A 17,430-nucleotide genomic window follows, 5' to 3' on the forward strand; every position below is an offset into this window, starting at 1 on the left:
CCGTGTTATTGCCGATATATGGACAAAAATGTTGGAAAAAGTCATCGAAAATTGGACGTCCAGATTGGACTACATCCGAACCAGCCGTGGCGGTCATATGCCAGAAATCATATTTAAAATGTAATGCCACAAGATTATCTTGCGGGTAAAGAAAATTCATGTCAATCGAATAATCCTTCGTTGTTTTATTGCAATTTAAAGTTCTATAGCTCTAAAAAAACACCCTTTATAATTCAATTATAGCCTCATAGCCTCATCCTTAAATTGCTTCTTTACAGAAAACACATTTATAAGACGAAACTCGCCGATAAACCAAAGGAAAATTTGAGGAAAGAACGCGATTTGAAGCCATCTTCTAAAAGGACCACAGTAGTTCAAAAGGAGGTGAAGAGATCTGCTTCTAGCGGAGTAACACGGACTAGGACTCCATTGGACAGGAGTTTACCCATACGGCAGCAAACTCAGGTAGGAAATTTTCTATATAATTAACACATTGCACGTATTATTTTCGGTATTTATTGAAATATTATGTCAAAAAAATCAGGTGAAACGAATAGCCTAAAATTCAGCTATATTCACGCTAAATGTAAGCCGAGATTTTTCTTGGAGCAATCAGCAGGTGGGTCAGTATCTGATTGGATGACCACTTCATTATACCTATCTAGCTGTATGTCCGATGCAAATTCATTTCGACAAACCAGAAAAATTTCTCTTTGAAGGGAATTTCATTGAATAAACAACAATTTCCACCATCACATATATTTATTACAAATATATCTTAAATATACAGTTCATAAATGATAGTCGTTGTCCTCTATTGAACAAGTAATATATTCAATAAAATCGAGTAAAAACATAATACATATAAATGAGTATATCACTTTCTATTAGAACGCACAGATTAGAATCTACAATTAACTTTATATACATACACATATTGAATAACTTAAAGTAAATGTCATTGAGAAAGAAACTGCCCAAGGAATACAAAATGAAATGTTAGAAATAATGTTTTCCTCGAGCAGTTCTGCTAGCTACTTTTTAATTTGGGGATGAACTAATTTTCAACACAGCCTCATAGGTCATTTGGAATGTGAATGTTATCAACAAATTTCATCTAGAATGCTAGAGGTCAATGGGCATTTCCAATATATCAAGTATTCATTTTCACCTAAAGTGCACAAATTCAAATTCAAACGAATTTTGACGTCAATGATTTCTTGTTATATGATTGGTTGAAGTTTGTGATAACGTAGTTGCCAAGTCTTCGTTAAATCTTTGAACACATTATTGTTTGAACAAAGTTGACATACGGAAGTACCCATTACAATATTGGTGCCTCAGTTTGTGTTAAATTCAAAAATATTCGATACTTCTTCAACATAACTTCTCAGATTGTTAATTGAGATAGATTTATACCTTTAAATTCGTTAAATTAAAAAATAGCATGATCTTAGGGATAATGGTCCTCTTAAAAATGGACGTACATATTCGAAAATTCCATAGTAAAAGGCAAAAAAGTTCCTAGTTTATTACAGGTTGGTCTCAATCAATTACTTCCAAAGATTGACATGCAAGGATAACATCGAACACTTGGTGTGTGGCATTGAGATGGTTCATATATGAATATAGACATTTTTCCTTATAATATAGATTGATCTTATTCTAAAAAAACTTCGAATACTTAGGGAAAATATATTGCACGTTACTCAGTTGAATTATTTGGAATGAAAAAGAAAAGAAATTTTCTTTTCTGGTATGAAGATTTGTAGAAGTCAGTGAAAAGTTTAAATAATTTCGTTCATTTCAACAATAGATTCAAATGATCCACTGAATAAGTTGTTTTTTCGGAATAAAAACAATAAAATAAAATAATCACAAAAGTATTATATCTACAATATGAAAAAAAAATTAATTTCACATTAATTTTTCCTCCTTTTATTATCATTTATATCTGGAATGTGAAATGACGTTTCTCTATTTCAGTATCGCAATAAGTTCATTACAGTATTAAAAACAGTGATATAATTGGGATATAGTGCAATGATTTGCAACATTATTCGCAATTTCTCTTAATTCTGGTGGTGTCAAATTGATTTCGTCAGACATGATTCACGATTTAAATGAGTACTTATAAATTATTCCAATTATTCTGTCAATTTTCGTAACAGTCTCACCAGCTGCCAAGATGAAATACAAAAGACACTAGAACATATAATCTGAATTTTTCATTGAATTTCGACAATATTCCACAAACCTTGACTGAAATAGAGAAAATATCATCTAATACTCGTTGCAGAAAGCAACACTCAACAACATTTCGCATTCGTGTTGGAATAGGAGCCCCCATTCTGCAACTTTTCTTAGAATATACTATTAGACACATGGGCGCCCGCAGAAATTTTTCTCAGGGGGGGCAAAATGAAAATTATTGAAAAACGATAAGGCGTCCATGATTTTCATCGAAAACCGGAAAATTGTTTTGAATCCATTACTTTCCTTTTTTCCTTGCCCCTTGGATTGAGAAAAATATATTGAGGGTGTTTTGCTGAAAAATGAGATAATCAAAATCTCAGGGGGGGCCATGGCCCCCCCTGGCCCCCCCCTGCGGGCGCCCATGATTAGACATAAAATATTGCGAATATGTATCATTAATTGACGTGAAAAGTGACTGTTCTGATTTTCATATAGGTAGGCCTTGAAAAAATAACATTAATCTACTGGACAAACTAGCACAAGTTCGCTCCTAGATTTCAATTATAAATTAAGATAAGTTAAATCAAAGTTTAGTGTTAATCTTTACTCATCATTCAATGTTATATTTGAAGTTATATCTGGCCCAGATGACAGCACATATAACCTCACATAACCTCATTGCAATGATGAAATTAAAAGAGCTGCCAAAGATGACTTTTCATTACAAGATGTATATTATATCTCGAGGAATGATTGTTTATCGCTCAACATGCTTCTCAATAGCGTCTTCCTCACTGAAAAGTCGCCTTAAGCCTCGATAAAACGTGAACTAAAACAACTAGACTCAGTCTTCAGCTTTTGGCTCACAGAAAAAATTAAAACAAATTGGCACAATTGAAAGTGTCTTTGTTGTTCAATACGAGTAGAAGTGATTTATAGGAGAATTTATAAAGGGAAGCTGCGACATGCGGTTTTTAGGTGCATATATACATATATATGAGTGGGTACATTGTTTATTTTTAAATCATTGGCTGTTAGTCGTTTATTACTTTTACAGAGCCGGTGTAAAGTTCAAACATTAGTAGATTTTGGAAATGTATATTTATGGTAGTTAAAGCATAGTTCGATAGATTGGAATGTTTTATTGATTGTCATTCCTTGAAATCATAGCTGTACAAGTTTTTCTTTTTTTTCCATTTTCTCGATGATTGGAACATCAATTATTTAACATTGGGAGGAGTGAAGGCACTGGGTATTGAGAAAGAAATAAATTATCAAAAAAAGGAAAAGGGAGAAACCTCAATTGCTCTGTGATTTTCAACATCTCAAAAAAAATTGCTTTTCGTCAATTTTCGTAGGGGGTTACGTCTAGCAGAGATTTTCGTAAATAATATAATATAATTTTGTTTAAAAGAATTTTTGAAGCACTCTCAACGACCAGTTGAAAGTTTTTTGAACACTTTTATTTCTTATACCTGCATCATATATTCATTAAGGTCGGTTAGTCCTGTGACTGGAAAAAAATTTCTGTTGTCTGAAATGGCACTGGGGCACAGCGACAATGGTCAATCCAAATCCAAATTATTTCAGAAAAATTTGATATGTATTATGGATCGAGGTGTACCAGATCCAAATGAAGTTACCTAGCAACCTTTAAAACACTACCTGCTTTGATATCAAGATTTTACACGCTTCAACAACAAGGATTATGATACAAGTGTTATAAAATAGTTATTCAACATACAAGTGCGGAAGGCATTCTTCTACGAGTTCAAAGTTCAAAAACGAGCCACAAGTGGCTTATTTTTGAATGAACGAATGTTAGAATTTCTTCTGTACGAGTATTTTACATTATTTCCTTTAATTCACTGAATTTTTGTGGAAATAATTGTTAGTGATTTTTTCATTGAAAAATTTTGGTTGGGAGAACAATTTTCTGTATCACAAATTTTGACAGATGAAAGAGAAATCAGTGACAGAAGAGTCCCGAGTACCAACATATAATAATGAAATATAACCATGAAATATGTGTGGAACTGAGATATTCATGCACGATTTCATTCTACAAGGTATCGCAGAATGAACGGATTTGTCACAGAATTAGTGAAAATCAATTTACTCGACGACATTCTAAAAATATTATATGTAAATTTGGGTTGTATAAAAAAATCCTTCGTAAACTGAAAGGTGTTAGTATAAATATTAATAAATAAAATATATAGCAATAATAAAACTAAAAATAGGATTAGATTAAAGAAAACATACTATATGGCAATAACTTAATTTTTTTCAGTTTCGACAAACTGAGTAGACGTAACCTCCATACTATCCTCTCTCATATATACATTTTCCTCATTCTCAAGAGAAATCCTCACAAAGAAACTGCATTTCAAGCGGAAACATCATCAAGACTCATTTTTCGATCGCTAGCGCCATCTGGCCATTTTATCCAGGCTATCTAGCCCATCTAAACGCGTGGAAGAAGAAAAAGAACGCGAGTAGTTCAAACCTCGTTTTTGTGGCCGAGCACTCAAGCTCGTCTCTTGGGTAGAAGTTGGCTGGAGGGGGTTCGTCCCCCACCTTGCAGGATTCCCCTCTGGCAGCAAACTGAGCCGCGCAGATCTCCCGACAGGGGGGGCAAACTATAGCGCCTTTGTGCAGCCACTCGTTGCTGATGATCTTGATGTGTATCTCTTGGTTGGCGTGGTAGCAGGTGTAGGTGTAGTTGCCTACCAGTATGTGCAGTCTGCCGTTCTCGCATCTGCGACAAAGATTCTAGACTGTACTTTACATTAGACCAAGTGCATTTAGTGACATTTAAAATAGATTACCCAGTAATAATTTGATTATTACAATAATTTTTTGTATATATGTCTCTTATTGTTTGGTGAAAATTTCAGAAAAATTCATCCTCTGGAAAAAATTTAAAGAATCAATAGTACCTCTTGATGTCTTATGTAGAATTGATGTTGATATATAGCAGGTGGTTTTTTTCGAGGTATATAACTTTAAGTTGGCATTACTATTCAAGATGGCGAGCGATTTAACAGCTGTCAATTGATTTATTCTCAGTTTGGTTTGGCAATTCATCATGAATAGACTCACGTCTGAACAACGCTTGCAAATAGTGCAATTTCATTTCGAAAATAATGGTTCTGTACGGAATACATATCGCGTACTACGTCCATTTTATTTTGTTTAGCGATGAAGAGCACTTCTGGTTGAATGGCTACGTCAACAAACAAAACTGCCGCATTTGGAGTGATGCTTATCCTCAAGTTTATGTCGAAACACCGTTACATCCAGAGAAACTGACTGTTTGGTGCGCTTTATGGGCTGGTGGAATCATTGGTCCGTACTTCTTCAAAAACGATGATGGCCAGAACGTTACAGTCAATGGTGATCGGTATAGAGCCATGATTACTAACTTTTTCATTCCTGAATTGAACAACCATGATGTCCAGGAGCTGTGGTTCTAACAAGACGGCGCAACATGTCACACAGCTCGTGCCACAATCGATTTATTGAAAGACACGTTTGGTAACCGCCTAATTTCACGTTTTGGACCTGTGAATTGGCCTCGTCTATGCGGATAAGCCACAAACCCTTGACCATTTGGAAGACAACATTCACCGTGTTATTGCTAATATACGGCCACAAATGTTGGAAAACGTTATCGAAAATTGGACATCCAGATTGGACTACATCCGAGCCAGCCGTGGCGGTCATATGCCAGAAATCATATTTAAAATATAATGCCACAAGATTATCTTGCGGATAAATAAAATTCATGTCAATCGAATAATCCATCGTTGTTTCATTGCAATTTAAAGTTCTATAGCTCTAAAAAAAACATCCTTTATAAACATCTTTTCTGGTCTACAATAATGGATCTTGAATACCCAGTCGTGTTTCTGAGTGCATATAAGACAAGTATAGCATACCTATTATCATTTGAGGAAAAAGGAATTTCAAATTTTTCTCTTGTTTCAATGCTTCATGAAAAGTGTTACAATCATCCAATTTGAGTCAAATATGCTTCGTTCTGTACGATACCTTATTACCAGAATCCTACTTCATAACAATTCTTTCGCGACAGCTCTTGTCTCTATTGCTAAAAAAAATCGGACAACACAAGCATGTAGGCAAACCGTTGCAATGTCTGCAATCGATTGTTGAGACCTCTTCATTTTTCTCCACCACACTAGAGAAGCATAAGCGATAATGTGACCATAACATCTAATCTAACCTATCCACTAGATCGAAATGCTAGCTTTCCTCACCTGTAACCATAGCAGCCGGATCCCCAGTGTTGCCACTGCCTCATCTGCTTGCAGGATCTCTCCTCCCACATGTGACCAGAGTGCTCGAAGCACAGAGATTGATTTCCGTACCTTTCCAGGGCGAAATTCTTCTCAGGCTTGGGGTTGTTCTCGACGTACTGACAGTGAGAGCCCCTGACCACCACGTTCTTGGCCTTCCAGGTGAACTCCTGGATGTAGGGGCAATAGTCCGCCAGCGATACGGAACCTTGAAGAAAAAATATTCATTTAAGAGTTGCATAGTCAAGCAGTGTTGGTCGGGGTTGGTGTCTGGATGGGTGATCATTCTGTCATACCAATTTGACATGAATTTTATGGTGAATTAAGCAGTTTTGACTTTAAGCCACTGATATTTACCTCCATAATAGCCTTCCTCCCCAGACTCCACGTATTTGATCTGATCGAAGTTCTGGTAGATGGTGGGAAGAATTTGGTCGTGTCTGATGAGATTGCAGAGGGCTACAGACGTTCGGTCGTCTGTACACTCTGTCTGTAAAGGATCACGCTTCACCTTGTTGCAGAAGGGATGTATGGACATTCCTCTGTCAGCCTTCATGGATATCCACTCCTTGCAGCTTCTCATTGCAAAATCACACCCCAAACCTGGTAAAGAAAAAAAAACGTCCAAATTAAAGTTTGGAGATGATGAAACCAAGTATATTTTCTCACATTTCAACCGGAAATAATTAAAGTGTACTTAGGAATGACCCTTGTGGTACACCCTAACTTTCGAAAGAGAGTACCTAGATAAATGAGATTTTCTGATCTAATGTTAGATGTTAAGTTAGTTACTAGACCAATTCCACAGAATAGTTTCGTAGTTATAGCAATTTGAAATTTGTTTTCCTGAAAACTCGAAAAATTTACGATTGAATTGAGACTTAGTAGTTTGATATCGAACAATATTAGGAAGGATTATAATGAGGTTTCATAGAGATCTTTTCACTAGAAGATTATATAAAATCATCTTAAAAAGTTCGTGAATGAATGAATGAGACCCAAGTTTGACATTTAACACATTCATTTTTTATATTTAAATGTCAGTTTCCCATCTGAGCTGATGATGTATGTATATGTTTATTACTCTGGTCATCTAACAAATGAAAAGATTGAAAACTATCACGAATGAAACACAGAAAAACAACTAGCCTATCGTGTTCTTTGACATAAACAATGGATTTCATTCAATATATTCAACATGTGTACGCAATTGTTATGGAATATCGATAACTACAAATTTGTCACCTTGATTATGTAAACACAGATAGCTATGAATTGATCAGGTATAAGTAGGAGTCGACAAAGGAACAGAAGAGCACAGACTTCATATTCTGTTATATAATATGTTGCATTGGATTGGTTATACAAACTATCTTACTAGGCGCTGTTGTCACTTTGTGCAACCGTAACGAAGCGTTTAAACCAATTTTGAGAAATGAATTCAAATAGTTTCTGCAGATAATTTGAAAACAATCATGAATGATACGCATTATAATTAGGTTTAAACTTTCATTTGCAAGCCAAATTGAAGAGATTTCTCATTCTGACACTTAACGAACGCACAAAGGCTTCCAACAGAGCTCCTGTACTTTTCTGTAGTTTTTTCTGATTTTTGCGGAAACAGATTTGATTTTACGAAAATTGCTTCAATTTTTTTTTCAAGTTTTTTTGTTGTGTAATACAACCTCAAAATAAGAGAATCTGACAAACCTTTTCCCCAAGTCATCTCCCCAGCTTTAGAATAGTTGGCCGTGTACCAACCAGTGTCTTCCATAAGAGCCAAGGTTATCCTTGAAATGATGGGGTTTTGGGTGTGGGTACCAGTCATCGCTTCGTTCTCGAACACCCTCTTCTCCCAGTGGGTGAGCACAGTGCCGTCCTCGCCTTGATCCTCCAGCTCTGCGCCTTCTAAACGGGAGCAGTTGAAGTACTCCCTTACCTCTCTGACCACGTTCGGTGTAACCTGAAAGTTAGGAGTGATATTAAAGGAAATTTTCGACGATCTGCAACACCGCATTACTACGTGGGTTGTTCAATACATTTTGCGATTCGATAAGAGAAAACCTGGATTTTTTTTTTGGTGTATGTTGGTACAATCTTCATATGAACGTGTGTGAATGTGACCAAATTTGATTATAACTTTGAATTATTTTCGTGGCCAGTGAGAAGTCCGGATCTAACACCGTTAGAATAGACGATGCTACGAGAAGATTGAGACTAAATTTCAGGCGGAAAGTAAAAACTGAAAAAATAAGAAAGAGGGGGCACTTGCTTGAATAAAAAATGGTGAAAGTCATTTCGAATATGATTTATGAACATATTTCCTATTGAAATTTTGAGTTCAATTGCAAAAAAAAAAATAATTCATTACTTTCTTATATTTGCTTCTTTTCCTTTTCAAATCACGTACAGGCTCACGCCTCTGTGGTTATATATTTATACCCTGTAGCTTACAGAATAAACCATATTATTATTATTATTAAACTAAAATCTGCAGAGACAAATTTAGTGCCTGCATTCTAACGAAAACTTTTTTTGGAAATAAAAAAGGAATTTGGCAAGTTATTGAAATTATTTCGTCATACATAAACTTCGGAATTTGAAAGTTGCAGGCAAATTTACTATTCTTTTCTTCATATACCAACTTTCAAATCATACTAATTCTTATTCAACATCTGATACAGCATAGTTTTGCTTTTTTCATACATATCATACCATTTTCGGGTGAAAATAATCCAAAATTTCAATCAAACTTGGTCAACGTAGAAAAATTGACGAAAAATGAAGTAAAGTGAAGAATTTTTCAAAAAACACAAGAACTCAAATATCTCGGAAACTGTTGATTTTTGGTTATCAATGAATATGGTTCAATCGACAGCAAATGAGTGATACTAACACCTCCTTCAAGGTTCACGTAATTTGGAAACATCCTGTATATTATAATTGAGTTCTGATATGAATCAAAGAATCGGATAAATCTTAAAATTCGATTATTGAAATCAATACAGATGCTTATTCAATTAATATTGCGAAAATAAATCTTTTTTAGGAAAAAAAAACGAAAGAGAGAAAAAAAATTAAATTGGACTGAAATTTGTCCAGTCCAATTTTAATTTTTTTTTTCGAGTCGTGAAATCTCGAATTGTCAAGTTTCCTCCTTTGCTCCTATTTCCTCACGTATTCAATTCGAATGAACATCTTCTGATTCAACAACTCATTGTCATTCAAATCTGCGCCAATCAAATTTCACATTTATACTGTTTACTTTCCAAACATGATATGTATACCAAATAAATTAAATTATTTCGTTAGACAAATAGAAACTCTACTATGCAGTCACAACTAATGAGATCCTATTCAATTTTTCTACTAGTAATTGGATATCTGGACCCGAATCGAGAAGCAGCAAATTTTACACAAAGGTTTTCTCTTTCAATGGGATAGCTGTTGTTTCGAATAAAAAACTAGGAACTGAATATCGTGCAATTTTAGAGCACGGTAACGAGAGATGCTGACTGCATTATAGTATACAGAGTGGGCCATTGAAAACGAAACAGCGGCTCTGTAGGTCGGCAGAACCGAGTTATATAAAAACGCTCGGACACGTCAACAACATTTTCGAGGGGGACATCGTTCGCGATGAAATTCACCCGAAATACATTCCATCCCTCGGAGCTGTGACCGCCACCCCTAAATTTTTAAATGGCATCATATGGCAAGTGATACCTCATTTGAAAGGTAGTTTCCTTCTCAATATCAATCGGCAAAAATTAATTAATTTTATCGATTCGTTTTCGAGATATAGGAACTTGAAGTTGGGAAATAACTTTTTATTCACTCAATCAATAAAAATAAGATCTAACATTGCAACTGTTGAAAGATAATTATCATTGTCAATGAATTAAATGTTCAAACTGTCTACCACCCATTTCCATACAATAGTACAAGTTTTGTTCAAAATGAGACCTCACATTTTGCAGCATTTCCGGCGTTATTCGACGGCATTCTTCAATAATTCTACGTCGTAAATCTTCCAGAGATTCTGGTTCGGTTGCATAGATTTTGTTTTTCAAGTGACCCCACATGAAAAAGTCGAGTGGGGTTAAATCTGGAGATCTGGCTGGCCACTCTATAGCGCCTCTTCTTCCAATCCAACTTCCAGGAAACATTCTATCTAAAAACGCCCCAACAACTTCAAGTTCCTATATCTCGAAAACGAATGGATAGAATTTATTTATTTTTGTTGTTTGATATTGAGAAGGAAACTACCTTTCAAATGAGGTATCACTTGCCATATGATGCCATTTAAAAATTTAGGGGTGGCGGTCACAGCTCCGAGGGATGGAATGTATTTCGGGTGAATTTCATCGCGAACGATGTCCCCCTCGAAAATGTTGTTGACGTGTCCGAGCGTTTTTATATAACTCGGGTCTGCCGACTTACAGAGCCGCTGTTTCGTTTTCAATGGCCCTCTCTGTATGTCGGATACCACATAGAAATGCAAAAAACGCGAATACAATGTATGAAATTTATAACTTTGAAATAATTTTTTTTTCGAACGTCATATTTTGACTGACGAGATCATCGAAAAGTTCTACTTTTCCTCCGCCGGAGGGAAAAGTGTTGCTATGACAACGATGTAGCCTAGCAATGATAACTATCAACCATAGAGTAATAAACATAGATAGAGGAAGTATACGCAATTTTTACATGTCCCCAACATGGTTAGATTACGTTGTCGGATTGTGATATATTTTCAAATCCACAATTTTACTATATCCTTATGAATGTATATTATTTGGAATGAAATATATTTATTCGAGTGATTCCCGATTAAAAATGCAAATTTGAATATTTGGAATCCGATATTTTTCCTAATTGTCGAATTTATAATAAGCAGAATATTTATTATTTTCTGTATCTACCAGCTGAAATCCACGGTTTGGCAACTTTCGCTCTTCTAGTGCCATCGGTTGTTTCACATTTTTTGGCGTGCTTGTTGTTTGTTTTCTGAATTTCTGATATATTGGGGTATTTATTTCAATATATTTTAAGTTAATATGAAACGTTGATTCACTATAGGACATAACAAGTGCGTTCTTTGTGGAGAAACTCGTGAATTGAGTGAAATATCGTATCACTGATATGTTTTCATTTCCGCGCACTTCTTGTCGAATTTGATAGTTCATGTTGGGGACAAAATTTGCTTACTTAAAATTACATATGCTCCCTCTATCTATTTTTATAACTCTGAGCTATCAACCATTATACTTCATGTTATCAAAATTAATAAAGCATGACAACTTGGCAAATTTTCCATTGATCAATCAATTATAACGATCGTTAATACAAATCTTATTTAAAGTTGGATCTCCAAATTTGTATGAATTTCAAAACGTTTGAAAAAAATAACATATTTAATTGAGAGGAGTGACTTTTTCTTATGAAATAATATACTTTTTTCGAACATTACAAGATCGGTGCTGACGTTGCAGTATAAAAAACAATTTCTGTATCAAATTTCATGAGTATAGCTCTTAAGACCATTTTCGTGTATTCTCCACCAATTCAGTATATTCTCAGAATTACAAATAAAGATCGGGGAACTACCAGATGTCCAGATAGCACGCAACACAATAAAAAGTTCGCCGGAGAATCACCGTGTACAGGATGTTCCAAATTCGATGCTCACTGAGAGCATATATAAGGCCTAAAGAAAAAATTTTGAAATACCGCCAATCTGTTTTTTTTCGAAATACTCAGATATCAGAAATCAGATTGTCAATATCTTGCTTTGTTCTCTAGTTATAGGGCGTTTCTGAAAAATGACTGTTTCAAATATTTTGCTATATCTTCTAAACGTTTTTTTCAGTAACTTTTGTATGATACTCAGTTAGAAGTATAACAGATCATAGGAATTAATTATGTTTTAGAGATATGATGACAAGACTTGCTTACAATTATGCAATAGACTCAAAATGAATTAAATATCGAAATAAATTGAAAATATTTATATATAAGGTGTCCCATTTCAGAAATGAAGTAAAAAAACTCGATATCCCTGAAACGGATGGTTTTTTTGGATAACCGGTAACGGAATACTTTTCTATAAATCTGCGGCTAAAAAATATAATTGAAAAATATAGGGTCTTCTATTTAAGGAATACCAACTCTCCTTTATATCTCTAAAACGGTAATTAATTTCTATGAGTATAACATAAACCAAGAAAATTACTAAAAAAACCTTTTAGAATTGTTCGAATATCTCGAACAGAAACCAAGATATTCGAAATATTCAAAACCATAATTTTTCAGAACCGCTCTGTAACTCTAGAATGAACAAGACATTGATAATCTTATATCTTGTTTTTATTTCGAAAAAAGAGATCGGAAGTCCTTGAAATTTTTTTGTAAGACTTCTCCAGATGCTCTCAAAGAGCATCAAATTTGGTGACACCGTACAGGGTGTCACCGGTTTACCAAGAAATTTTAAGATCTTGAAATTTGCTAAGTACTAAGTCAAGAAAATGTACTAAGTCAAGAAAATGTCAAGACATGATTTTTTTTTAATTTTTTGACTTTTTCTGAAGAAAAGTTGTCATCAAGACAAGATCTCTTGTCTTATCGATACATAATTATTTCATTTGGCAATACAGAACGATCCAATATAATTTTTCTCGATCAACTCAAAGCAAAACCAGTATAGCCAATGATTCTACATAGGTACGCACTAGCATATATATTTGAAATTTTAATTTACTTAATTGCTTTAGTTGAATCCTCGTTTTCCTACTATTTCCTTAGTAAGAAAAACCAACCACGTGAAGGACATCTACTTTTCAGTAATGAAAATGAATCGAAATGTTCTATTGTTTTTACTTTGGTGTACCTACATCAGAACATGAGTGATCATATGTTTGTGAATAGGTGAAGTTGATCAGTGTGTTGGATTTTTTTTGGATAAGTAATTTTCATAAGTACATATCACTGAACAGCTGAATTATATCATATAAGATGGTGGAATTTTTATCAATAATATTATTTTAAGTTTAAATGTCGAAATTAGAAATTTGTTACTTCCGAAAAATACAGAATGTCGTATTATTATATTCGATAATATTCGTTATTTTTTAACGAGGCGCCTCTGATACGAACTAAATTTAATTTTCTACGTTAAGAACACATTTTTATAATAAAAATATATCAATGCCCAAAAACATAACTATTTTTCTGAATAAATTTTAGCGCTCAGGTGTTTTGACTAGAAATCTTCTCAAATATTAATATTCTATCAGCAAGAACCCTGTATATTGAATTTCCTAACCTTAAGTTAGACTATTAGAAGTATAATAAGCAATAAGAAATATCCTGATTCGAAACCTTCAAACATCATCGTTCGTATTATCAAACTAGAATTACAAACGCCGAATACCAAATAATTTTCGTACCTGATCTAATGAAACTACCTCAGACAATTAAAAAAAATCGAATCAATAAGTTCATTATTGGAAATGATCAAACGAAATTGGACGTTGAACATCTTATGAGGCGATTGGAGACTTCAATGAATCTGGGATAGATCAATATAGCATTGAATGAATAATAAGCACTTGAGTTTATGCTTTGAATTTTTTTCAACTTCAACATCTTTCCCAAGTCGAGATATCCTGTGAAATATTTATGAGTTAGATGAAATGGAGTTGGACAAAGATAAAACTTGTCTCAGCTTGTCAGTCTGTTATTTCCAACAATAAAATTGGGGGATAATTTACCGGATGTTATATTTATGCAAATAATTGTGCGTTGTTTCATAGAAGAAGAAGGAAATAATATAAGGGGATCTCCAATAAGATTACACAATTAAGAGGATTATATTGGCAATATTACCTTTTGACATTTCTTACGTCATTTGTGTTCACTAGGTTATGACGTTTAATCATGAAAAGATATACGCTTCAACAACGTTTATAAATTGTTAAAAATTTTTTTTATCAAAATCAGTGCTCATTTGTGAATACTGAAAGAAGTTTAAGAAGAATGTATGGACCATATTATTCACACTATTCACTATTTGTTGTATTGTTGACAAATTCGAAAGAGAATTATCTCTATACGATATAAGAGTACCAATACGACAAAGAACTGACCACACAATAGAATATTGATTCGGTAGCAGCTACTGTAATGAAAATCCAGATTTTTCGGTTCCACATCCTTCTGAACAATTAAATCCACCTCTCTTATCGAACCGAAAAACTTTTTGAGCAACCCTAGTACAGGGTGTTTTTTTTAGAGCTATAGAACTTTAAATTGCAATAAAACAACGATGGATTATTCGATTGACATGAATTTCATTTATTCGCAAGATAATATTGGCTTTACATTTTAAATATGATTTCTGGCATATGACCGCCACGGCTGGCTCGGATGTAGTCCAATCTGGACGTCCAATTTTCGCTGACTTTTTCCAACATTTGTGGCCGTATATCGACAATAACATGGCGAATGTTGTCTTCCAAATGGTCAAAGGTTTGTGGCTTATCCGCATAGACCAATGACTTTACATAGCCCCACAGAAAGTAGTCTAGCGGTGTTAAATCACAAGATCTTGGAGGCCAATTCACAGGTCAAAACGTGAAATTAGGCGGTCACCAAACGTGTCTTTCAATAAATCGATTGTGGCAAGAGCTTTGTGACATATTGCGCCGTCTTGTTGGAACCACAGCTCCTGGACATCATGGTTGTTCAATTCAGGAATGAAAAAGTTAGTAATCATGGCTCTATACCGATCACCATTGACTGTAACGTTCTGGCCATCATCGTTTTTGAAGAAGTACGGACCAATGATTCCACCACCCCATAAAGCGCACCAAACAGTCAGTTTTTCTGGATGTAACGGTGTTTCGACATACAATTGAGGATTAGCTTCACTCCAAATGCGGCAGTTTTGTTTGTTGACTTAGCCATTCAACCAGAAGTGCGCTTCATCGCTAAACAAAATAAAATGGACGTAGTGCGCGATACGTATTCCGCACAGAACCATTATTTTCGAAATGAAATTGCACTATTTGCAAGCGTTGTTCTGGCGTGAGTCTATTCATGATGAATTGCCAAACCAAACTGAGAATAAATCACTTGACAGCTGTTAAATCGGTCGCCATCTTGAACAGTAATGCCAACTTAAAGTTATATACCTCGAAAAAAAACATCCTATATATTAACAGATCAAATCGTCACTCATTCAAATATTATTACATATTTTGTATTCCTTTGGCTCATTTTCCGTTACTTCTTCAAAATAGTAGCACATATGTGTAAAAAGATACTCCATTCATATACACTAAATTAAATATCTGAACGTGTTGAAACATCAAAGTGAATGATAAAAAAGTACAAGAGATCTTTACCGATGACCCTCAAATCCTGATTGAAGTGATTCATGAATAAAATGTACCAATTAACCTATTGAACTTGTTTCGTTTCGCTGTAACGAAAATTACAACAAAACAATAACCCAATGCAAAACATGTATCTTAGTTGGGGCACTCCAATCAGATGGAATGATACGTTGCTATCAAAAAAAATATTCTCAGAAATACTGTTGCATCTCCCGAACTTTTTTACACTCGTTGAATTGATAATGTTATGATCTTCTTGGAACTTATTCCTTAGAATTTTTAAGTCATTATTTTCGACGATAAACTCTTGATTTGAAAAGTATGAAATAAAACATTTCAGAAAGGCATTTTGCGTGAATTAAGTTCGCAAATTCTAGAAAAAGATCTTCTGAGCACTAGTTCATTAATGCGCCCGTGAAAATGACAAAACTGTATATACAGGATGAGTCAATAGAACTTCCACGGAACTTCGAAATAGCCTACTTAATCTGTGATACTGTTGAATTGAAATTGAAGATCTTGTTAACCGTTTGAGATTATTGTAAGGTTTTTTTTATTGGATTCCCGAAAAGTTTTCAAGTCTTCTGCTAATTCAAGTAGAGCATTACAACAGGTGGTCCAAAGGACATTGTAATTTTCTGAGAATGCCAATGAATGAGTTTATTCAAATGGCATGCCCTGAATTTTTTGCCTGTCGGATAGCTTGATGAGTAATCTTAATTTTATGTTGGAACATGTTGTGCCTAAAATGAATAATTTTTTAAATATTTCGCTGTATACTTATAAAGGGTGTTTTTTTTCGAGGTATATAACTTTAAAATGGCATTTTTGTTCAAGATGGCGATCGATTTAACAGTTGTCAAGTGATTTATTCTCAGTTTGGTTTGGCAATTCATCATGAATAGACTCACGCCTGAACAACGCTTGCAAATAGTGCAATTTTATTTCGAAAATAATGGTTCTGTGCGGAATACGTATCGCGCACTACGTCCATTTTATCGTTTAGCGATGAAGCGCACTTCTGGTTGAATGGCTACGTCAACAAACAAAACTGCCGCATTTGGAGTGAAGCTAATCCTCAAGTGTATGTCGAAACACTGTTACATCCAGAAAAAACTGACTGTTTGGTGCGCTTTATGGGCTGGTGGAATCATTGGTCCGTACTTCTTCAAAAACGATGATGGCCAGAACGTTACAGTCAATGGTGATCGGTATAGAGCCATGACTACAAACTTTTTCATTCCTGAATTGAACAACCATGATGTCCAGGAGCTGTGGTTCCAACAAGACGGCGCAACATGTCACACAGTTCGTGCCACAATCGATTTATTGAAAGACACGTTTGGTGACCGCCTAATTTCACGTTTTGGACCTGTGAATTGGCCTCCAAGATCTTGTGATTTAACACCGCTAGACTACTTTCTGTGGGGCTATGTAAAGTCATTGGTCTATGCGGATAAGCCACAAACCCTTGACCATTTGGAAGACAACATTCGCCGAGTTATTGCCGATAT

At 34.7% G+C, this 17,430-nt stretch overlaps 2 protein-coding genes across 6 annotated transcripts in view; one reads left to right on the top strand and one right to left on the bottom strand.

Moving 5' to 3' along the window:
- The window catches only part of LOC123670614 (inverted formin-2), a 129,131-nt gene that overhangs the window by 93,150 nt on the left and 18,551 nt on the right, over positions 1-17,430 (top strand). For all 5 annotated transcript variants that reach the window (XR_006745939.1, XM_045604127.1, XM_045604128.1 and 2 more), the window contains exon 26: positions 279-465. Coding sequence is in view for 4 of the 5 variants with exons in the window: in XM_045604127.1 (XP_045460083.1) it covers positions 279-465 (187 nt within the window). In the remaining variant the exon portion in view is untranslated. The remainder of the gene's footprint in view (positions 1-278; positions 466-17,430) is intronic.
- LOC123670615 (leishmanolysin-like peptidase) overlaps positions 3,213-17,430 on the bottom strand; it is a 30,752-nt gene continuing 16,534 nt past the window's right edge. The window contains exons 3-6 of the mRNA XM_045604131.1: positions 8,229-8,481; positions 6,876-7,121; positions 6,480-6,726; positions 3,213-4,957 (exon numbers count right to left, since the gene is read on the bottom strand). Coding sequence (XP_045460087.1) covers positions 4,651-4,957; positions 6,480-6,726; positions 6,876-7,121; positions 8,229-8,481 — 1,053 coding nt within the window. The 3' untranslated portion in view covers positions 3,213-4,650. The remainder of the gene's footprint in view (positions 4,958-6,479; positions 6,727-6,875; positions 7,122-8,228; positions 8,482-17,430) is intronic.

Source organism: Harmonia axyridis, chromosome 1 (assembly GCF_914767665.1).
Source record: "Harmonia axyridis chromosome 1, icHarAxyr1.1, whole genome shotgun sequence".
In the NCBI taxonomy this organism is placed as follows: domain Eukaryota; kingdom Metazoa; phylum Arthropoda; class Insecta; order Coleoptera; family Coccinellidae; genus Harmonia; species Harmonia axyridis.